General features: G+C 58.0%; 2 protein-coding genes across 2 annotated transcripts; both read left to right on the top strand.

The window, feature by feature from the left end:
• The first annotated feature begins 7,967 nt into the window (after window positions 1-7,967).
• On the top strand, window positions 7,968-9,184 carry OTOS (otospiralin). Its single transcript, XM_040636989.1, has 3 exons — window positions 7,968-8,091; window positions 8,193-8,219; window positions 8,907-9,184. Exons 1-3 carry the CDS (start codon window positions 8,034-8,036, stop codon window positions 9,089-9,091), a joined length of 270 nt encoding a protein of 89 aa, XP_040492923.1. The 5' UTR covers window positions 7,968-8,033; the 3' UTR covers window positions 9,092-9,184.
• A 3,877-nt stretch (window positions 9,185-13,061) lies between these two features.
• On the top strand, window positions 13,062-17,830 carry COPS9 (COP9 signalosome subunit 9). The gene is made up of 3 exons (XM_040638353.1): window positions 13,062-13,177; window positions 15,064-15,136; window positions 17,572-17,830. The coding sequence occupies exons 1-3, from the start codon at window positions 13,115-13,117 to the stop codon at window positions 17,607-17,609; spliced, it is 174 nt and encodes a 57-aa protein (XP_040494287.1). The 5' UTR covers window positions 13,062-13,114; the 3' UTR covers window positions 17,610-17,830.
• Window positions 17,831-22,098: the final 4,268 nt, after the last annotated feature.

A 22,098-nucleotide genomic window follows, 5' to 3' on the forward strand; every position in this document is an offset into this window, starting at 1 on the left:
TCTTGTGCTCTTGCTGGAGCCAGAACCTTCCCTCTGAGGGAACGCAGCAGCCGCAGTGTGAGCTGTCCTGTGTAGAGGCCCTTGTGACAAGGACCAGAGGGAGGCCTTCAGCATGGCCGTTAGGGATCTGAGTCCTGGCAACAGTGCTGTGAGTAAGGTCGATCCTTCCCCAGGGAGGCCTTCAGGAGATGGCAGCCTCGGCTGACACCCTGTGAGGGACCTAGAGTCGGAAGGCCCCGCTGTCCTGAGCCTGGATTCCTAACCCACTCAAATGGGGGGGTGATAAATATTTTTTAGTTGCGGGTCTGTTGTTTTGGGCCCAAAGACTTTGGGATGACCCACTTCACTGGTCTAGGAACTAATACATGCCTGTTCCTTTACATTTAGACCTTATCTGCTGAATATTGCTGTTTCCCACTGCTTTCACTTCCCGTTCCTCCCCACACAGCCATATCGAAGTTTGGAGGAAGTCAATGCCCAGGCCTCACAGGCTGTGCCTTTGGGAGAGTCCCCAGTACAAGGATCTCTTGGCTCTTCTTGGGTCTTAGAGAGAGGTGCAGCTTTCAAGGATGGAGCCCTGGTGCCAGCGGCTGGAAGGAGCCTGCCTTTTGTCACTTGCCCGCTGGGCGCCAGGAGCCAGCACGAGATCCCCTGGGGAGCCGAGCCCAGCCCAAGATCCTGAACTGGAAAAGGGCCGATGAGTGTTTTGTTGGGGGCCAATGATTGTGCTTGTGGGGCGTCGGGAGAGCTGGGTGCGCTTGAGTCTAAGCAGGCCGTCACCTTCCAGGGTAGCAGAGGGCTAGTGAGGCTCAGGACAGAGCTCTCATCCTCGGGCTTCTCACCCTCCCAGCCTCTGTTTTCTGGTGATGAAGCAGGACCAGTATGTGAGGGCCCCTAGAGCCTCACGGTGGGCCTGCGTGACACAGGACACCTGCCTCCCTCCGAGGTCCTGGATCCCGGGAGGCAGGGACCCCAGCATGCCCTGTGCATGCCCCCCACCCCGAGCCTCACGTGCTGCCTCCCTGACCTCACCTGCCAGCCCCCCCTTTCCCATGGGGGAGTCCAGGGGATTGTGGAGCAGGTTGCTGTCAGCCAGGAGTTGAGAGGCCAGAAGAGACTGAGTGCCCCTGGATGCAGAAACACGGACCGGCCCAACTAAAGAAGGGTCTGCCCTGGGCGTATGTTTTCGTCATCAAAAGCAGAGGCACTAATGCAGGAGAATGTCTGGGCGCTAGGAACGTCCCGCTCTGACAGCTGGGTGGGACCAGGCCTGTGCACAGGCCAGTGAGTGAGCTCTGTGTCAGAGCCTGGCACGCTCTCCTCTCTTGCATCTCCAGACAAAGTTCTAGAGAAGCAGACTCTGAAACCCTGACGTTGCGACACCGCTGTGACCCCACTGTCACCCTGGTGGGGGTCACACTTTCCAGCCTGGAGGTCAGAGCTCAGTCTCCTCCTCCAGACCCCCGGGTCCCTTTCCTCCTCTGGACAACCCCCCAGCCTGTCCCCAAACCCCCAAGGCCAACATGGTCCCCACAGCCCCTGATAGTCCCTACAACTCCCCTCAGACCCACACAGTCCCCACAGCTCCCCACAGCTCCCACAGCCCCCCACAGCCCCCACAGCCCCCACAGCCCCCCACAGCCCCCACAGACCCCACATCCTCCCACAGACCCCACAAGTCCCCACATCCCCCGACAGACCCCACATCCTCCCACAGACCCCACAGTCCCCCACAGTGCCCTACAGACCCCACAGTCCCCACATCCTCCCACATCCTCCCACAGCCCCCACAGCCACCTCAGACCCCACAGTCCTCCAGGCCTAGAAGAAACTCAGACCCACTCCCACCAGGCCAAAAACCCAACTGCTGTCCACTGTTAGTCCTTTCCTGTTGTACTTCTGGGGACATGAGGGGGTGGTTTGGTGTTCAAGGGAATGGGTTTTACCTGCATTAACATTAAGTAGATTCTCCAGTGAGCCTTTCAGGCTCAGATGGGCATCTGGGATCCCTAAGGGAGAAGTGCCCACGACGGAGCCCACCCACGTGTGCAAGGTGGCCTCCCTGCCCTTACGTGCCGCTCACGGAACCAGATTTGGAACCGCAGGCCCAGAACCCGGAAGCACACTGTTGTGGCGTTTTCTCCCAAGCCTTCTGCCACCGGACTCCTGCCCCTGCCTGTGTCCACGTCTGGACGGTGGCCCTGTGTGCCCACCTGGCTCTCGCAGCCTCCGGCCCTCAGGACCCAGAGCCCAGAGCTGGACCAACGTCAGCCTGAGCAACATTCCAGCAAGCTGCTGTCCAGCGCCGCGGTCAATCTCAACCAGTCCCTGGGTTGTTTCCCAAGAGCCAGGAGTTCAGAGGCCCTTTGGGCTTTCTGGTGAGCAGACCCCTGGCCAGGGGGCCCTCAAGCCCCTGCCGCGGGTCTGCAGTAGCACCCAGCAGCGCGTGCCTCCCAGGACGGCCCTGGGAAGACCCCAGGATGCCTGGGGGTGAATTGGCAATGTGAAGCTCAGGCCAGCCACGCCTTCCGAGCAAGACTCTGCCAAGGGTGTGCACACGGGCTCACGGCTCACGGTGTGGGATGGAGGGAGGGAGGGGGTCCGACCCTCCACGCAGGGGCCTGTCCCTGGGCTCCACGGTCTGCTGTTGGCTCCAGCAGGTCCCTAACTTGGAAAGCCTCTGTTCCCTCCTCCATAAATGGAGAGGGTAGAACAACTCTGAGCTCAGCAGGAGCGAGGTTTTCGGTGGATGGTCCATGGAGGGGCCTGGCACAGAGCATCCTCTCGGAGATGTGAACTATGATGACGCCAGGCCCTTAGCAAGTGACACGGGTTCCTGGATGGGAGAACACCCCCAGAGGTGGGATCATCTGAGTGGGCATCTCCGTGTTTTATCAGACAATACAGGGACTGGATCCCCTCCTTGGCTCACTGCATTCTCACAGATGGCTGTGGTTGGCCTTTGTCACAAGTGCAGTCCCCAGGGCTGCTCCGTGCCTTTTGGGGACACCTGGGATGGGAAGACTGGGGAGTACATGGTCCTGGGGCGGCTCCAAGGCCCCCTCTGCCCTCCGGCCCCACAGAGCAGCGTCAGCCACAGGATGAGCTCCCAGGCCTCACCTGCTCTGCAGAGCCCGCCTCCCACACCCTCCACACTTCTCTGAGACCCCAACGCTGGGTGCCTGCAGGGGCCCACCAGGTGCCCCACCTGCCGTGGGGGAGTTCACCCCCATGGGCCAAACCCTGGCCAACAGAGACACAAAGCAACAGATAAGCACTTCTTGTCCTGGTCTGAAGTCTCAGACGAGCCCCAGGTGGCCACCACCTGCCCACAGCTGTGCCAGGACAACACAGCCGCGTTATAACTTTCCCCTTCTGCTCACAGCCCGCCCAGTCCTCCACCCCGGCTCCTGCAGACCACTTCCACGAGCACACACACTAAGGTGACACCGATTAAGTCTTGGGGTGTTGGGGTGTGACCCTGGCAAGCTCTCAGTACCCCGGAAGGAGGAGGATGAACGGGGAGCCCCCACATGCATCTCCGGCTGCCCTCCCAGGTGGGACTGTGGCCTCTCTCTCCAGGTCTCTGTCCTCCCACCCAGCCAGGATCACACCTATGACCTCGGGCAGAATTCTTACACCACCTTGGTGCTGAGGCCCCGGGCTGACTTCTCAGGGTGCATTTCCAGAAAGAAGACCCTGGTGCTAGGAACTTTGGGGTCTGGGGGCACAGAGCATCCAGCGCGGGCATGCTGTGGGGTCCGGGCACCTATGGCCGCTCACATGCAACGCCAGTGCCTCTCTGCTCCGAGTCATGGGCCTTTGCGGCACTGCCCCCCATGTCCCCATCCCTGGCCCCAGGCCTGAAAGCGGGGGGCTCTGCCCGGAGGGGTCTGCCCCACCTCTCTGGCTGCATCAAGTTCTCTCTGCATCTCACAAGTGTAGACCCCGCTGGGCCTGCTGTGGAGACTGGGTGTGCTGAGCCAGGAGCCCCGCTGACCGGGGGGAAGGGGGGGAAGGGGGTTCAGGGCTGCAGCCCACTGCCCACCCGTGTCATGGCTAGAACCCGACAGCTCCAGGAGAAAACATCTTAGAAAAGACATGCCCCACCGCAGGGCTGGAGCCCCTTCTCGCTGCCAGCCCATGCCCAGAGCCAGGCAGGGCACACAGGATCACCAGACCTCGCAGATAAAAATGCGGGTCGCCCAGTTAGATGAGAATTTCAAACAGTCAGTGAATGCTTTTATAGTATGGGGTCGCCCACCCTGGAATCGGGTCCCCACTGCTGGGCCTCACACCACCCCGGGCCAGGGTCTCCTTGGACCTCTCACCGACCAAACCGGGACGTGGTCAGGAGTTCTCACAAATCAGCTAAAGGAAAAGATGAGTTTTTAAAAGAATTGAATGGGCCTTACACATATTAGCTTTCAATTCTACACTGTTCCTTCTTTGACCGTCCGCCCATCCTTCTGCCCGTGCATCCTTGGCGGGCTGCTTGGATTCCGGCGTGGATGGCGCCCCCTGGAGCCGGCTGCCGGAGACGCCGGCCGTGACTCCAGGTTTGGGTTTCCTCAGACACGGGATCTGAAGGCAGCTCCCTCGGGATTGTTAGGCCGTGGGTTCCAATCTCAGCGTCGTCCCGGCCACATCTCACCGACACTAGTTTCCAGGAAGGTTCACCTTGAGTGGGCGTTTCCAAGGCAACTTTGTTTTCATCTACAAAACTCTCCGCGTTCATTAGATTTTATGATGTTTAAATCCTTTTCTTAAATGACAACAACAGTCAGAAACTGTAGATTTGGGAACACAATTTGTGAGCGTGAGAGGCGTCCCCTCACCTGACAGGCCAGAGGCACACGTGCTTGTCGAGGAGACGGGAAGAACAGCGCACACGGCCGCACGCTGGCCCGCACGCCCAGACAGCTGAGTGAGCAGCTCTAATGCTAAATGGGTGACCCGGGGGGCCCTGACCCTCCGTGTGTTCAGCCCATCAGCCCTGTCACCAAACCCTACCCACGGGACACCAAACCCTACCTCATAGGCTGGGACACATAGCTAAGCCGGAGGACTGTGTCACTTACTGGGACCGAGGCCATGGGACAGGGTGACTGACCATGCTCTGGTGATGGCAGAGGTTCCAGAGGGCGCAAAGTTCCCAGACTCGGGAGGGGCAGGGATGGAGGAGGCCCCAGGGCTGGAGCAGTGTGCACACTCCAGGGACCCAAAGGGGGGCTGGCCAGAAGGGAGCTGGGGGGCAGCCTGCAGTCAGGGCTGAGGTTCCCAGGCTGGACCGGCTGAGCCATGGGGACACTTCCAGAAGCAAACGGAAGCCGTGGATGGGAGCTGAACTGACGGTGGCTGCAGGCAAGTTCAGGGAAGAGAAACATCCAGAAGGTACAGGCAGGGAAGCCAAGTGTGTGAGGACCTCTGGCTTTAAGACTTCATAATGAACAAGGTTTGTGTTGGGACAGCTGGAAGGGCTGTGACCCAAGGCGTCCTGCCCGTCCTTCCAGGAGACCTGAGGTGGGTTGGGGGCTCGTCCTCAGGGGCCCCCACCGGGGTGTCTGCCCTCTCAGTGACCTTAGCGAGAGGCCACGCTTGGTGTGTTCCTGAGTCAGACGGCAGAGGGCGCCCCAAGGCCTCCTAACGGGAGTGTCTGCTGTGCTGGCTGGGCCGGAGCTGCCCTAGGCTTCACCTGGCTCAGGTGAAGCAGCAGAGTACAGAAGGCTCCCAAGCCAGCCACCTGGGTTTCTCCCTCCTCGCACTGCTGGCAGAGGCCACAGCTGCCCCTGCTCTCTGCCGAGTTAGCCTGGAGGCAGACCTTTGTCCACTGTGTCCGCCAAGGCCCATCTTGGGACCTGCAGGCAGGTGGGACCTTTGGAGACCTCCCATGCACCCACAGGAAGAATCCTGTGCAGGGCAGGGGCAGGGGCTGGGGGAGCAGGGGACCTGGGCCCTACCTGGACCCGTTACAGTAGCATCCTGCCTTTGGAGACTGGGGGCCGAAATCCCGGCTCTTGACCAGCTCCGCAGGTGGTTCTGATGTGCAGTCGGGGTTAAGGACCTCTGCTTTAGACAGCGGCTCCCACAGCCTGGCCCTGAACCTGAGGAACACCCTTGGGAACATGTCAGATATGCAGAGTCCCAGGCCCGCCCCGAGCTCTGAGGCAGGCCTCTGAGAGGCGGAGCCCCGCCACCTGCACGCTACACATGCCTTCCGGTGATCCTGACACTGCCCCAGGTCGGGACCCCACCCACGCCCCGAGACCCTGAGTGTGCTCTGGGGGCCAGCAGCATGGGCATTCATTACCTCCTGCGGGCACGGAGTCCAGATTTCTGAAAATAACACCCCAGGTCTAATCCGGTGGGTGGTTGCATCCCAAGGCGAGTCTGGTCTCTTGAACCATTTTTTCTGAAGGGCAGGGTATCGCTGGGCAAGAATGAGTCTTGTCACTTGAACGGGAACATGTGGGGAGATTCTGAGGAAGGTGGGGACCCGAGCCCCTAATTCTGTGGAGTGTCTTTTGCCAGGAGAAGCGCCCGTCCTCCCCCTCTAGTGGGTTAGTCCCCCTTGCCTGGAGAACCTGTAGTCCCCCCCAAAGCAGTCATCTGCGGGGGGCTGCTGATTCTCCTCGGGACCCGCCCCCCCCCCCCGTGACTCTGATTCCACATCTGTGAGCAGACCCTGAGGCTCACATGTGACTTAGAAGGTGAGGCACACAGTGCGTCCCCGCGGGTCCCCGCATATGATCACTGGTGTCACCGGAAGCCCAGGGAACATACTGGGGCAGCTCAGCTGGAGAGGATACGCGGTGTCGGCCTGGGCCCACTTGGCAGAGACTCCGGACTCGCGGCGAGACAAGGAGTGGCTCTAGCCGTTTGTGTTTGTGCAAAACTTGCCCATGCACGAGGCTGAGATGCCAGCCCTTTCGGTCCCCGGCCCAGGCAGGTGCCCAAAGGCTTGGGGAGACAGGTGTGTGTTGTTTGGAACTGTCACGTAAGACCTGCTCTCTGCCACTCGGCGCGCCAGCCAGACGACGTGCTGTGCCCTGCGTGGATTCAGTGGCAGGGCCACGAGGCATGGCCGTCTCTTCAGCCACAGCCCTGAGGTTTAATCAGAGCTGACCCACAGAGCCCCTAGGTGTCGTCCATGGCGTCCCAGGGGCTGGGGCAGCTGCCTTGCTGATGACAGGCTTAATCCCCGCGCACAAGCAGGGAGGCTCTGGTGTGCAGATGTGAGGTGGGGCTGGACGCCCACACTTCCTGCATGGCCTCTGCCCAGCGGTGTCCTGTCGGCAGGGTGCTGATCTGTGGCTGCTCGTGGCTCCCCAAGGGCCCCCCAGTGGCAGCTCTGCAATTACCTTGTTCCTATAAGGAGGCATCTCAGCCCCAGCGTCAGACTTGGAACATCTTTCTCCCCCGGTGGAGAGGAAATTGTGTTTATTTTGAGCACCGGTGGTGAATTCAGTCCTAAAAACCCCAGTCGTGGCCTGTGCAGAGGTGTTTTCCTCCCAGTTTGCTCCTTGGATCAGATTCCCACACGTGGACGCTCACGATCCTGCCGCCAGCAAGGTCGCAGGAGCCCTCGGTCCCCGGGTCAGGGATGAAAGATTCAGTTTGACGGCTCAAGGCTCAGGATGGTGACGCCGCCTCCTTGCCCCCCAGCCTTTTATAAAGAGGAGCCGCGGGCTGGGCTGGCAGCAGAGTCCCCTCCTGCTGCAGGGCTGCAGGGCTGAGTGCGGGGAGCAACCTCCAGAGGGGCAGACGCAGGGTCGCAGCTCCCATTAGGAACAGCCAGCTGACAGGTGGGGTGTAGCCTCAGGATGACGTCTGAAGCCACTGAAACCAAAACTGCTCTGAAAACCCTCGGAGCTTGTGTTTCCCCAGAGCTGTTTTCTAGGGAGTTGCCCGGGGTGTGGGATGGGGAGGGGGAGAGCCTGGGGCCCTGACGGGTGGCTGGTCCCACCTCTGGGTCCCTCCTGAGACAGGTGGACAGGACCTTTGTCCGCTGACGGAGGGTGTGCCTGGGGGAGATGAAGCCCTGCTGGGTGCAAGGGGTGGCCCTCTGCCTCCTGCTGGGACCTCTGGCGGGTAAGTGGTGGCTCTGTCCCTCCTGCTGTCTCCCTGTCTGCTTGGGGGGGGTCCTGCCCTGGGGGGCTCTCCGGCGTGACTGCTCTTCTCTTTGTCTGCAGGGGCCAAGCCAGTGCAGGAGGAGGGAGGTACTGTATTGCCCTCTGGTTCTTTTCTTGTGTGTGTTTGGGTGGGATGGGGTTGGAAGAGGGAGCCGGTGCGAGCTGGCTTCTGATCCTGAGCAAATGAAGTAGGGGCCCTGGGTCAGCTCAAGGACAAGCTCTGCAGGCAGAGGGACAGGAGCCTCTTCCCTGGGCCCTGCCCTCCAGCACCTGGGGATACACAGCGCAGGAGTGACCCCTGAGCCCCTGAGGCTTGCCATTCTCACCCTCAGCCAGGACTCACCCCATGGTCCTTCTACCCGAGTCCTATCACCATGCAGTGGCGTCTGGACTCCAGGGCTTGGGGCTGCGGTCTCTGAAATCCCACCAGGATGCCCCCACGCCCTCACCATCTCCAGGACAGGGGCCAGATTCCCCCTCTCTCCCTCCTTCCCTCCCTCTCCTCCTCCTCCTCTCCCTTCTTCTCTCCCTGAACTGTCCCCCCAGACCAGGAGTCCCAAGAGGCAGACCCAAGTCATCACGCAGATGACAAGGCTCCTGGATACTTCCACGGAGGACCCAGCAGTGGCCCAGGTCCCGGTTCCCAGCTGGGAGGGCCCTTTCAGGGCCGCGGCCCTGCTGGGCACCATCCACCTGCCCTGAGGCATCGTGAGGGGCAGCCTCAGGGCAGGACAGGTGGGGACAGCCACTGAGGCAGGTTGTTGTGTCTTTCAGACCCCTATGCCGAGCTGCCCGCCATGCCCTACTGGCCTTTCTCCACCTCTGACTTCTGGAACTATGTGCAGTACTTCCAGACCCTGGGGGCCTACCCCCAGCTTGAGGAGATGGCCCGCACCTTCTTCGTGCACTTCCCGCTGGGGACCACGCTGGGCTTCCATGTCCCCTATCAGCAGGACTGAGCAGCAGCCCAGATCCCTAGCCTCCTGCTCAATAAATTCCTGACTTAACACGCGCAAATGCTTCTGGTTTTCTTCCAAGAAAATCTCCGGTCCGGCCACGTTTCCTTCCCTACTTGACAAATGAACCACGGCCCTGAGTCAGGACTCTGCTTTACATGTCACCCTCTTACCTAAGCTCACAGCCTCTCGGAGGGGGTGCTGCAAGATCCCCGGAAGGCAGGGGGGAAACTGAGGCAAACAGACACCAGGACACTGCCTGACTTACTGACGGACCCAGATCCAGGCAGCCACACCCCAAAGTCCCTGCCCTCAGCCACTGAGGAGGGCAGCAGCCAGACCCCCCTGTGGCCCCCTGGGCTGGGGGCCCTGCCTGTCCCCTGCTCCCCGCAGTGCACTCCTGAGGGCAGTTCACACCAGGGCAGCAGGAGCCCAGCCTGTGAGGAAGGGCCAGGGCCTATCTGTACGGGGAAGAACCCCCAAACCTGGGCACCAGCCGGCAGGCTGAGGGGCTGCGGGAGGAACGGGGCTACCTGCCCTGGGTGCTCTGGAGCGAGGGAAGGACCGGCAGGCCACTTGCACAGTGTCGCTGGGACCACCCTCTGGCACTGCCCAGCTGCTCTGCGGGTGGTGAGCTCCCACGGGCACGCATCCAAGCTTACAAGCTGCGGACCCTGTCGTCAACGCCCATCAGATGACAAGAAATTGCTTTAATGAGCTACAACCAGTTTTTCTTTTCTTTTTTTTTTTTTTTAAAGATTTTATTTATTTATGTGACAGAGAGACAGCCAGCGAGAGAGGGAACACAGCAGGGGGAGTGGGAGAGGAAGAAGCAGGCTCATAGCGGAAGAGCCTGATGTGGGACTCGATCCCGGATCGCCAGGATCACGCCCTGAGCCGAAGGCAGACGCTTTAACGACTGCGCCACCCAGGCGCCCCACAACCAGTTTTTCTTTTAAAATAAAGTAATGGGAAACACTGTTTTAAATATAGATGCTAGTAGTTGTACACATTATGTTTGGGTGGAAGTGCGTGATGGGAAATGGGTTTGGGGCTGTGGGCACGTCGGTGGGTCAGAGGCTGGCCTTTGGGGTGGGCCAGGCGAGCTATCTCATGCGGCAGGGAGATGGTTATGAGGCTTCTCATGGCTGCAAAGGGGAGGAAACGCTCCTGGGACAGGGCACAGCCACCTGGGGGGGGGAGGGTGCTGGAAGGTCGGAGGTGCCCAGGGCAGCGGGCCCCTCGCCTCCCGTAGCTGTCCCTCTCACTCCAGCCACACTTCTTGCCACGGCTGCCCGTGCCCCAGGTGACATTGTGCAGAGGAGGCCAAGCCAGTGGCTTTAGGAAAAGCCACTACCTCTTCATCTCTTTCTTTCCCCACCCTGAGCTGGTGTGAATTTGGTTTCCGTAAATTCACCTCAACAACACGCAAGTCCGCATTCACAGGATAGCCAGGGGAGAGGATGGGTCTTCAAGATCCCACTGGGGACAATTGGGCTCAACCAAACATACCAGACAAATGGCACGCTTTACCGCGGGATTTCCGTGTTGTTCACTTGCCTGTCAGTTCGCACGTGTGCACGGTCCTAGTCCCCTCAGACTGTTACGCCTCCTGTTGGGGTGCGTGTTACAGAACCGCCCAGGCCGCCGCCCTGCAGGCTGCTCGGGGGACCCAAATGCAGCCCCTGCTCCAGGGAAGACCCCGAGCCGCCCGGCCTGACCCTCTCCTCTCTTCTGCCTCTCGGGCATCAGCAGCCTGCAGCCTCCCCAGGACACGCAGCTGCGTTTCTGTTCTTAAAAGGCCTCCCTTCTGCCCTTCTCTTCTCAGAGGAAGAATCCCCCCACCCGAGCCACCCTCAGCTGACCCCCTACCTGCTGCGCTGGCCGCCCCTGGGGCATCCCACTCCGTGGTCAGGACTCAGATCTGGCGCAGCCCTCCCTGCTCACCTCAGCACCCAACGGGCTCAGTTCTCCTCTGGGCACACCCTCCTGAGTCCTCCACCCCTGCGGGCAGAGCCCGTGGGGGACCCTCCACTTCCTGCCCCACGCCCTCAGCCCCTCCCCTCCAATGCTGCCCCACTGAGCTCCTCATCAGGGGCAAGCACCACCATAGCCACCGCCTTCTCATCGTTGCCGCGGTGCCTGGGAATGGGGCCCCCCATGTTTACTAACCACTCAGAAGAGAAGCCTATTGGTGGCCGCGGAGTCATGGCTTCCCTGGTCTGACTTGTGCTGGGGTACTTCATGGTGATCCTGTCACCATGACACCGTAGGCTCACTCACACTCTCAGCCTCTCCTCCCCTCTCCCTGAGCCCTGCACTGCCCACATGGGCCACGGTCCCCCTCAATCTGGGCTCATTCCCTGACTCCCTGCTCTGCCCCCCAACCTCCACTTCACACAGTCCAGCCCAAGACTACCTACTTCCACAAGTCTAGCTCAAGTATCTCACGCTCCCCCTCCCTTCCTCCCCTCTCCTTCCTTCCCCCTCCCTCCTATCCCCTTCTCTCATTCACATATTTTTAAATAATTATGATAAAATACATATAACATAAAATTTTCCACGGTAACTATTTCCAAGTGACACTAAGCACATTCACACTGTTGTGCACCCATCCCCACCATCATCTCTAGAACTTTCTCATCTTCCCCCACTGAATCTCTGTCCCCATGAAACACTGACTGCCCACCCCTTCCCAGCCCCTGGTGCTCACCCTTCTGCTCTCTGTCTCTGTGAATCTGACCACTGTAGGGACCTCATGTCAGTGGAGTCTTACAGGATTTGTGGGACAGCTCATTTCACTCACAATAATGTCCTCAGGCTTCCCCCATGTTGAAGCACCTGTCAGAATTACCTTCCTTCTCTGGCTGAATGGAATTCCATCTTATGGACTGTAGAACACATCTTGCTCATCCACTGAGCTTCCGCACTTGAGCTCTTGGGGATAACAGTGCCCTGAACACGGGGGTGCAAATATCTCACGAAGACCCTGTTTCCACCTCTTCTGGGTGTGTACCCAGAGCGGCACTGCTGGCTCATGGAGTAGTTCTAAGTCTAATGCTTGAGGCACCCCCATCCCGTTCCCCACATTCCCACCAGCCGCGTGCAAGTGTTTCTACTTCCCCCCACCCTCTCCAGTACTTGCTGTCCTCTGGGTTTTTAAATGGTGCCTGTTCTGAGGAGTGAGCTGGCTTTGATTTGCATTTCCCTAATGCTCAGTGGTGTTGAGCCTCCTTGCACGGGCTGCTCCACCATTCGTACATCTACTCCAGAGAAAGGTATTCAAGTCACTTGCCTTTGGAGTGGGATTTGTTGTCCTTGAGTTTTAGGAGTTCTCTCTGTAGTCTGGATAGTAACCCTTTACTGTGCGCGTATGTGTGTGTGTTTACAGACAGGTACTATGTGTGCAACCTGCAAATCTCTCCTCCCCTTCCGTGGGTTGCCTCTCACTCCGTTGACTATTCCCGTTCTCCTCTGTGAAGCACCGTTGACCTCCAATACCCTGTTAGTCTCCGGCGTGCAACACGGCGCTGACAAGTGCGCACAACCTGTCCCCGTACAAGACTATTACAGTGCCATCCGCTACGGTCCCAGGCTGTGCTTCTCATCCCCCAGACTATTTTATTTTATTTTAATCTTTTTTCCGGAGACATTCACTTTGCAGCTGGAAGTCTGTACTCCTGACCCCCTCCCCCATGTGGCCCGCCCCCCGCCCCGCCGCTGCGGCCACCACCAGGCTCTTTCCGACCACGCACATTCTGGAACGGGCATCTTTTGGGCCCTTCTGCGTGCCAGGCCGTTCGGGCCGAGCTGTCTGTGGCCGCGGGCCACCCCGAGTCCCCGAGCAGCTTCCCCCGAGCGCGGACGGGCGAGCGGGAGGCCGGGAAGTGCCCGACCCGGGTGCCAGGAGAAACCATAGAGTCGGCGGTCCTCCGGCGTCTAGATGCACCACGGCCGGGCGCGCACCGGAAGACGCGTCAGGCGGGCCGGAAGTGGGCCGGGGACGCGGGAGGCGCCGCAGGAGAGATGAAGCCGGCGGTGGACGAGATGTTCCCCGAGGGCGCCGGGCCTTACGTGGACCTGGACGAGGTGAGGCGGGCCGAGGCGGGCCGGGGCGGGCGAGTCGGTGGCGCCCTCCAGCCCGCGGGCGGGGGGCCGGGACGTGGCCCCCGGGGAGCGCGACGGATGACCGGCTGGCGCTTGAACCTCTGCTCGGCGACGTGGGGAAGAGGGTGGGCTTTGCTGCGGACTGCGTGCTGCCGGGGTCCTGAAATAGGTTTTATGCGGAGGGAGGCACCGCTAGAGCGAGGCTGGAAGCGGCCTTCGGCACAGGGAGCTGGGTGGGGGTGGGGGGGCGTGTTTGGCAGGTGCGTGCTTTGCACAGTGACCCCGGTCTCTCAGGCGATTATGCAGGGCTAGCAGGTGGTCTAGCGTTTTTGTCTCACTCTTTCGTGACCACGGGGTGATCTCGGCCGATGTAGGTGTTCTGTGAGCTGGTGGAACCCCAGCCCAGTTCTGGGTGTCAGGTCCGCTGCCTAATGTCAGGGCCTCATTTTCTCTTTCTCAAAGCTTAGGGGGACAGACCTTGTCTCTGTGCTCGCTGAGATTAGGGTATGACAGAGAGAGGCGGATTGCGTGGAATGTTGGAGGTGCCTGATAGAAGCACCCTCCTGGCTTTGGGGTGGCCCAGCACAGGCTTGCTGACTGTAGGTGAATGCTGAAGGGCATGCTGGTGTTTGCTAAGGAGACGGGCTGCAGGAAGAAGGCCTGGAAGGAGTGGAGCCTTGAAGGGAAGGGCAGGTCCTGCAGTTCAACAGCAGGCTGTAAGGTGTCTGAGCCTGGGGAGAGATTGCAGCTGGAAAAGTTGTCAGGGGTGGAGCATGAAGTGGCCTGTAGCTGTTCTGGAACAGGTGGTCTCTCTGCACCCCACTCCTGACAGGCAAACCCCAGCTTCTCCCCGGTTTCTCCGTTCTTTGTTAAAGTCACTGTCGGAGGCAGTGTGGAATCGCTGGAGGGCATTGCGGTGGGGGGCAGAAAGCTTCCTGGCAGGTCACTCTGAGAGTTTGGGGACTGGGTTTGGAGGGGAAAGAGTGGATTACTGCTTCCAGGGGCCTTGAGGAGGGTCTGAATGAAGGCAGCACCTGCGGATGGAAGTAGGGACAGACTAAACATAGTAGCGAGCGGTGGCTTCTGCATGGCTTGCTGTGATCATGGGGAAGGGAGGCAGGTTGAGAAGAGAGAAGTCTGAGAATCCTGGACTTTTCTCTCGGGTTTGGACTACTGAGAGCAGCCAGGAAAAGGAACATGGGAGATGCTCAGCTACTCCAGAGCCAGGAAAGGTCAGAGCAGACAGCCTTGGAAAGTCGGGGATCAGGGCAGCAGCAGGGACCTGTGGGCAGAGGTCTCTGCTCTGACCATCCCTGGGTGGCTCCACAGACACCCCAAATGCTGAACGCATCAGATTGCCTGGCAGTGGTTTTACTGCCACCGTAAACTGTTGCAGTGGGGGGTGCTGTAATGCCACCTGCAGCAGAACCCGGGGTCAGCAGGTCAGTTTCCCAAGGGAAATGGTGTCATTCTCAGAAGGAGCAGGGGGCAATGCAGAGTAGGGAAGTCATCAGCACAGTTTTGCACATGTTTGGGGCTTCTGTGGTAGCCTCTTCTAGGGAATCAGAACCTCTGCTCAAGGTTTACAGAGAAGTGGTGGTGGTTGGGGCAACAGCAGGATTCTGTTTAAAAAACAGGAGGAATCGAGGAAGGTAAGACCCAAGGAGATCTTCAGAATAATTCCTTGGAATGCTGCCTCTCCCACCCACTTCGTTTGCCTGAATTTTGTCAAATTAAATTTTGACTCCAGCCTGGGCGCCTTTCCATCCCTTGCCTTCCTCTGCCACAGAGTGGAGTGGGCCCTGTAAGGCGCTGTTCCTGTTCTCCCGGAGAAGAGCACTGACACCACGTCACCTTTCCCTTCCCAGGCAGGAGGCAGCACGGGGCTCCTGATGGACTTGGCAGCCAATGAGAAGGCAGTTCATGCAGACTTTTTTAATGGTAAGGATGCTGGGAATGGGGATTCCAGTTTGAATCTGAGTGTTTCTTGTGTGTGTGTTAAACAGTGGAGTACTTTGTGCCATGACTGACTGGGGTCATGGAACAGGAAAGGCCAGATGCAGTGTGGTTTGTACAGAACGACAACACGGCTGTTAGCACCGGCGTCAGCGCTGTGTGTCACAAGACAGAACAGTGTAAAATTGCTCCCAGTCTTGCCTTCCAGTAGTTGAGCTTGAGCTGTGGCCATGCTTTTGGCCCCTGAACCTGTTGCAGAGGCTGGTCTGTTGCTCGTGACCTGAGACATGGGTGTAGGAACCCCGTCCGGCTTTCTCATCTCTGCTGTCAGGAGACGGCTGGTTTTCCTTCCTTCCCTGTGTGCTGCTGGGTTCTGGTCTCTTGGCCCCCTCCGCAGTGACAACCACCTTTCCCCGCCCTTTCTCTGAAAGCGGGACTCGTTTGTATTGAAGAGCTTCTGTGCTGCTTCCCAAGAACATGGACAGTAAGCAGTGAAAAAGCAACTGTGCGACACCGTCCCACGTGCCACAGGGCTGTTTCTCCTGCTGTCTTCTGATTTCCCGAGGCCTTGTTCCTACAGATTATATTCTTACTAAAGGTTCAAATCATGAGCGGGAACACAAGACAGGTGTTGTTAGGAGACTCCCTTTGTCATCCTCCTTTCGTCCAAGGTGCCTGCCACTACAGAGAACTATCACTAGTTAGTGGCAGCTGGGACACTACCGGGCCACACTGGTTTGACGCACCAAATCTCCCTGGAGCCCAAATCCATATTATTTTATGTGGCATCTTTTCGGCAAGTTGTTGCCTAAAAAGAGAAGCCAGGCTGCTTAATTAGGTGCCATCTTCCAGGGAGCCTGGCCGCTCCCCTGAGGCGACATCCGGACTGCCACCGGCCTTGAGGATGGGGAAAGCCTTTCTCAGCCTTTCTCTAAGGTCTCCGGAGCCACCCTGTGAAAGCCCTTACTCACGTGGGGTCCTCTTGGGTCCTCACCTTGGGCAGGGCAGGGCGATGTCTAACACCACCCGACCCGCTCCCACATGTGATGATCTCCTTCAAGGTCCCACGCGTCCTCTGGATTTACAGACTGTTGGCTGTATTCCAGTGTTCAAGTTCATGTGGTTTCTGAAAATAGCCCTAATAGCCCTGCCAAAAGGGTATCTGGGAGGCACCTGGGCTGCCCTGCCGAGGGAGTGTGAGCAACATAAGCAGTGTGGGGCCTTCCTCCCTCTGGGTCAGGGCTGGAAAGGGAAAGAACACAGAGGAACTTGGTGCCGCATTGGTCTGCCCACCGACAGAGTTCACACAGCACGTGCTGCCCCATCAGGTTGTGGCAGCCCCATGTGTTCAGAAAGCCACTTACTGTGAGAAAGCCACGAGTGCTTTGGATAGAGTTTCTCCTGAGTCCTTCTTGTTCATGGAGCAGAGCTTCTGACCTCTGGTCCCCCCGGGCACTGGGGTTCAGACCATGAACAAGGCTTGCTGTCTTCACTCACTGTGTTTGATAAAGTAGGGGAGTGTTAGACAAGGCAGCATGCAGGGACAGCTGTGATGAGAGCCCTGGCAGAGGTGGGTGGTCTTGTTTCTAGGAGCACATCAGGGGCAGTGTCGGGGGGGGGGGGTGTGAGGAGTTAGCTGGGGCTAGGGGCTGGGGGAGGAGAAAGTGCACAGAGCTATAGGAGCACAGGCCAGCCCTGCTGCGGTGGGACCACCCACGTCAGTGCTGAGCAGAGGTGGTTAGGACACCACCCTCCCAGATGGTCTGTGACAGCTGGCATGCGGAGACGCCACCAGGGCCTCCCACTCACCTCCTTCTAGCTCACTGTTTATCCTGCACAGTTTGAACTCGTGGGACTGAGAGGACCCTCAGTTTTCCTTTCCCCATCGTGAGAGCGGGGCATGCCCGTGGTAGACGGTTTAGGAAACCCATAGACAAGTAAACAGAAGGGCACAGTGACCCTGACTGCCATCCATCGCAGTAAATAGCACGCTGTGAGGGTGTGGCCCTTCTTCTAGTGGGAGGGGCTCGGACTGTCTCTCAAGCATGACCGTGGGTTGGACTCCCTTAAAGACAGCCGTTCTTGCATGGCCCTGCTCTTCTAGCACCTTCCTCCTGCCTAGCCCCCGCATTCTCATGCTTTCCTGGGATTTCTGGCTGCCTCACCTCCGCCTCGCCTCCACCTCCATGCATTTTCTTAAGGTTGTCATCTAAATGGAAGAATAAAGATGTCTTCTACGCCACTGTCCTCTTGGATGATACAAACTGCTGGATAAAATCGTGTCTGTCATGGGAAGAGTCCTTTATTTAGACCATTTCCTGCTCTTTCTCTATTTTGAATGACTGTAATTCTTTTTGAAGTTATTTTCTCGGTTGTTTACCTTGTGCCCCGTTAATACGCGGTTTTGTTCGTTTACATAGATTTTGAAGACCTGTTTGATGATGATGATATCCAGTGAGACGCCGTCCAACCGCGCGTGTGGTCTTGCCTGTTGCGAGGTGGTGTGGCAGAGCGCCTCAGGGGACAATTTCAGATGGTCCTAAAGAACTCGTGGACGTTACTTGAAATTAGGAGATTGTTAACCAAGGAAGAGAAGGATGGTTTTAACTATCTGCATGAGGCCCGCTGATCTCTGAATGTGACCAACTTTTGTCCTTCAATTAAAAAGCGATGCCATCATTTGCAGGGTAATTTTAATTCTTGGATTTTTGAGCAAATGTTACAATCCCTAAAAGCCCCTGTGCGTACGTGTGGGTGCGTGTGTGTGTTGACTTAGTGAATGAAACACATTTGTCAGCTTATAAATACGCCATGTGCTTTTTTCCTGAACGCGTATTGAGTAATTGTGAGGCTCACAGCCTGCGAAGTGGTGTTCGTGTTAGGTCAGTGAGCAGTGTGAGGCATGCGGGGGGCCCTCCTCGTGGCACTCTGTTAAGACCTTACTGTGGTGGGCAGGTGTGCGTGGCACGTTTCCCCCACCACCGTCGGGCCTCACATCGCCTGCCTAAGCCCCAGAGCAGCTGCCGTCCCGAGACCTGAGGCTCTGAGACTCAGGACAGCTAGACAGTGACCCTGACAGAGGTGCCTTTCTCGTGAGAATGCATGTTGGGCCATTCCAGAGGGAATGTAACGTGGAGGGGATTAAAAGGTGTTTTTGTCTTTCTACTTGGCCCAGCTCAGCAATAGATAATGGCTATAAAAATTAAGATTCCTATTTCATGTTGATCTCAAAGCGAAGAGTGTTTCTTTGACCAGGAAACGCCCACGACACAGGACTGCTGCAGTCCCCATATTTTAGAGTTAAGCAGGGCCCATGCCGACCTCCCCCTGGGAGAATGTGCTGAACAGCATCACCCTGATGGCCTGAAGACACGTGAAGTCTGAAACTGGAGGTGACGTCACCTCTGCTGTGATCTTGTGAGTGGCGTGCGGGTTTGCAGTCTGTGGCTGAGACGGTGCTCCTGTCCTGAGGGCACGACAGCCCAGGCCCTGGGAGAACTAGTCAGGCACGCTTCCCTGAGCCGGAGCGAGAACAGGGTCACTGCCCGGTGACGGGACAGACGTGCTCTGTGGTGTCGGAGGCCCCTTCCTCTGAGGCTCGGCCTGGGCCGGGACTCAGGGCTGCCTCTGTGTCAGAGACTCAGAACGACAGGCTTCCCCACAGGCAGGCTGCACGCTGTCTGCGTTCTGAGAGTGGCTTTCTCAGGTTTAGCTTTCTCACGAGCAGTTTTTACCATTTCCTAAGTGGGTTCCTCAGAACAGGCCCACAGGTGTCTGTGGGGATCACCAGGTATTGGGGTGAGTTCTTCGGCGGTTACCCTACAGTCCTCGTCTGTTAAGGTTCGCAACAGAGTCCCGTGAGGCTTGTGCTGTGCTGTTTTAGGGCTGGCCCTGGCTCAGCCCCACAGCGGCCCCTGTGTTGCGTGTCACGAGGAGCTGTGGGCCCTGCCCAAACGCCTCACTTCTTGGGCCTCCATTCCTTGCTGGCCAACAAGGCCCTTGGTCCCTGAGGTGCCTCTTGGTTCTTGGATCTCTGCTCTTCAGCAGGAGCGAGTGACTTGAGGTGAAGGGAGGGGAACCGAGCACAGGAGCTCGATGGCACCGTGGGCCCCGGTGAGGAGTTGGCGTGAGGACCCCACAGGGCTCTGTGTGAGCCTTAGAATTCCAGACTGCTCTGGTCCAGGCAGCTCTGGGAATGGTAATCCCCGTGTGTGTTGCATGAGGTGAGACCTGGTTAAGCACTTGAGCTGTAGAGCACCCTGGGCCTCGGGACCGTGAGGCCCAGAGACAGAATTTGCACCTCTTCCCTCGCTCATGCGGCTGCGCCTGGATCCATCCCCATGGGGGAGCGGCGGGTGCGTTAGGAGACAGATGGCAGCTCCTGCTTATTTCTGTGCCTGTGCTGACTCCTTTGGCAAACTCTTTCTGTTGTTAGTAATATATTTTCATTGATAGTGACAAAAACACACTTTTTCTCACTTCTTATACCTAATTGCCTTGATCACGGGGACGTATGTGCCCATCTCTGCCACATTTAAAAATGCTGTGGAAGTTACGCCACAGTTGACCCCAGGCCCGGCTGCCAGCCAAGTTGTGGGACATGAGGAGGTGAGACACAGCTGGGCTGGAATGGCTGCTGGCTCCTTGGAGAACTGGCTGAGGGTGAGGAAGACCTCTGGTAGCAGGGAGGAGACTCTTCAGTGAGGACAGGAGGGAGCTTACGCCCCAGCACCTGGAGAGTGGGAGCAGGGATTTGTTGGCAGGCTGGAAGGACGTGTGAGGGGAGGACAGCTGCCCTGGGCTCAGGGACCATGGACAAGGCCGCCTCCTGGCTTCCTCTGTACAGGCTTCTTTGGCCAGGTGGAAACAGGGTTCTGATGGTGCTGGCTCTATGTGTCCTGGTGTTCCCCCTCCTGGGGGTTGTGTCCCTGAGAAGGCCTCCAGTTGGCGCACCCACCCTTGGTCCCGTCCCCTGGGACTACTCAAAGCCCCGCAGTTGGGGAAGCACCTTTCTGTACAGGGGAAGGCATCTGAGGGATGGCCACTGCTCCAAGGCTGTGATGGGGTCTTTGGGGAAATTTGTGCTAACGTTAACTTTCAGAATCCTCGGGATCCGAAGCTGCTTGTTCTTGGATGTGAGGATGCTAGCAAGAGGGAGCCCTTTCTAGCCCTTGTGACCAACCACGTGGGCGTAGGGCTTGGGAAGCAACTGGAGAGTAAGATTGTGTCCGTGTTTCACACTCTCGCAGGACTGCAGTCAGGGCCTCTGAAGGGACCGTCTCTTCTCCCAGCCCTCAGTGTCTCCTGGGCAGGGGCGGCGTTCGCCCCACGCAGCCTTGGTCCTGGCCCTTCGTTGGAGCAGAGACCTGCCTGTGGCCTTCATCTGGACTCCTGGATACCGCCAGGGAGGGGGCAGGCCTCTGAGCTCTTGCACAAACAGATTTTAGTAATATTTGTTCTAGTTCTGTGAGAAATGATCCACTGTTGGGTATTTACTCAAAGAAAACGAAAACACTGGGGTGCCGGGTGGCTCAGTCGTTAAGCGTCTGCCTTCGGCTCAGGGCGTGATTCTGGCGTTACGGGATCGAGCCCCACATCAGGCTCCTCCACTGGGGGCCTGCTTCTTCCTCTCCCACTCCCCCTGCTTGTGTTCCCTCTCTCGCTGGCTGTCTCTCTCTGTCAAATAAAGAAATAAAATCTTAAAAAAAAAAAGAAAACGAAAACACTGATCTGAAGGTACATGCAGTCCATGTTTATTGCAGCATTATTTACAATAGCAAAGACATGGAAGCAGCTGGGTGCCCATCAACAAATGAGTGGATAGGGAAGGGGTGTGTGTGTGTGTGTGCGCGCGCGCTCATACACACATGCATGTGCAATGGAATATTACTCGCCGTAACAAAGGATGAGATCTGGCCATTTGCCACAACATGGGTGGACCTAGAGGGTGTTACTCTAAGTGAAATAAGAGAAAGACGGATACCATATGATTTCACCTGTATGTGGAATCGAAAACACAAAATAAATGATGAAACAAAAAGACACAGACCTATAAACACGGAAGACACGCTGGTTGCTGCCAGAGGGGAGGTGCTGCTTGCAGCTCTGCGGGGAGGCGGGAGTGAAGGGCGCAGCGTGGGGAGCAGTCGGTGATCCTGTGATGGTGTCTGGTGACATGGTAGCGATGCTACGTTGTGCACCTGAAACGAATGTGATATCACGTGTCAACTACACTTCAATAAAGATAATAAATCTAAATAAATAATGGTGTGTTTGATATGCAAGGGACTTTGAAAATAGCCAAGTCCTGGGTCCTGCTGGAGAGGGAAGGAAAGCAGCCCGGAAAGGTTCTGCGCCCTGGCCCAGTGTCCACACTCGACACCTCGTGGGGCCCAGCACACCTCAAGGCAGCGGCACGGCTACGCGCACAGCCAGACACAGGGCGGGGGAGAGGCTGGGACGTGGTGCTGGGAAACCTGGATTCCTGTTGGTCTTCAAGTCACGCCTGGCTAGAGAGACGCTGACGGACCCCTGACCCAGAATCCTGGAGGTGGGACAGGCCAGACATCACCTGGACCCCACAGGCCTAGCCAAATGGAAACTGCTGTCCCCTTGCCTCCAGAAAGTGCAGGCTGCACTGACCCTGCCTGGGGACAGGCCAGAGGCTTCGAGGGGCCTGGGTAAGACTCTAGGCCTTGGATTCCTGGTGCCAGGGTGCATGGCTGCACTTTGGAGAGAGCTCCCCGTTCCTGCTCTGGGGGCAACAGGCCATGTGGCAACCCTCCCTGCTGCCCACCCCCACCCAGTTCATTAGATCATTAGATGGGGGGTGAACCGTGGCCCAGAGGCTGCCCAGAGAGAAGACAGACCCTGTGGCCAGCGGGGCTCCAGGCTGAGCTGCAAGGCTGTGGACTCGGATGTTGGTGGGGCCAGTCCAGCCGTGTGTG

The sequence above is a fragment of the Ursus maritimus genome, unplaced genomic scaffold, assembly GCF_017311325.1.
Source record: "Ursus maritimus isolate PB19 unplaced genomic scaffold, ASM1731132v1 scaffold_1, whole genome shotgun sequence".
In the NCBI taxonomy this organism is placed as follows: Eukaryota; Metazoa; Chordata; class Mammalia; order Carnivora; family Ursidae; genus Ursus; species Ursus maritimus.

What these genes read in the sequence shown, in the direction of transcription:
- COPS9 (XM_040638353.1), top strand. Translation starts at nt 13,115, where the DNA reads ATGAAGCCGGCGGTGGACGAGATGTTCCCCGAGGGCGCCGGGCCTTAC. An exon ending in CTTACGTGGACCTGGACGAG is followed by an intron (nt 13,178 to 15,063) that starts GTGAGGCGGGCC and finishes TTCCCTTCCCAG; the next exon opens with GCAGGAGGCAGCACGGGGCT. An exon ending in TCATGCAGACTTTTTTAATG is followed by an intron (nt 15,137 to 17,571) that starts GTAAGGATGCTG and finishes TCGTTTACATAG; the next exon opens with ATTTTGAAGACCTGTTTGAT.
- OTOS (XM_040636989.1), top strand. Translation starts at nt 8,034, where the DNA reads ATGAAGCCCTGCTGGGTGCAAGGGGTGGCCCTCTGCCTCCTGCTGGGA. An exon ending in CCTGCTGGGACCTCTGGCGG is followed by an intron (nt 8,092 to 8,192) that starts GTAAGTGGTGGC and finishes CTTTGTCTGCAG; the next exon opens with GGGCCAAGCCAGTGCAGGAG. An exon ending in GCCAGTGCAGGAGGAGGGAG is followed by an intron (nt 8,220 to 8,906) that starts GTACTGTATTGC and finishes TGTGTCTTTCAG; the next exon opens with ACCCCTATGCCGAGCTGCCC.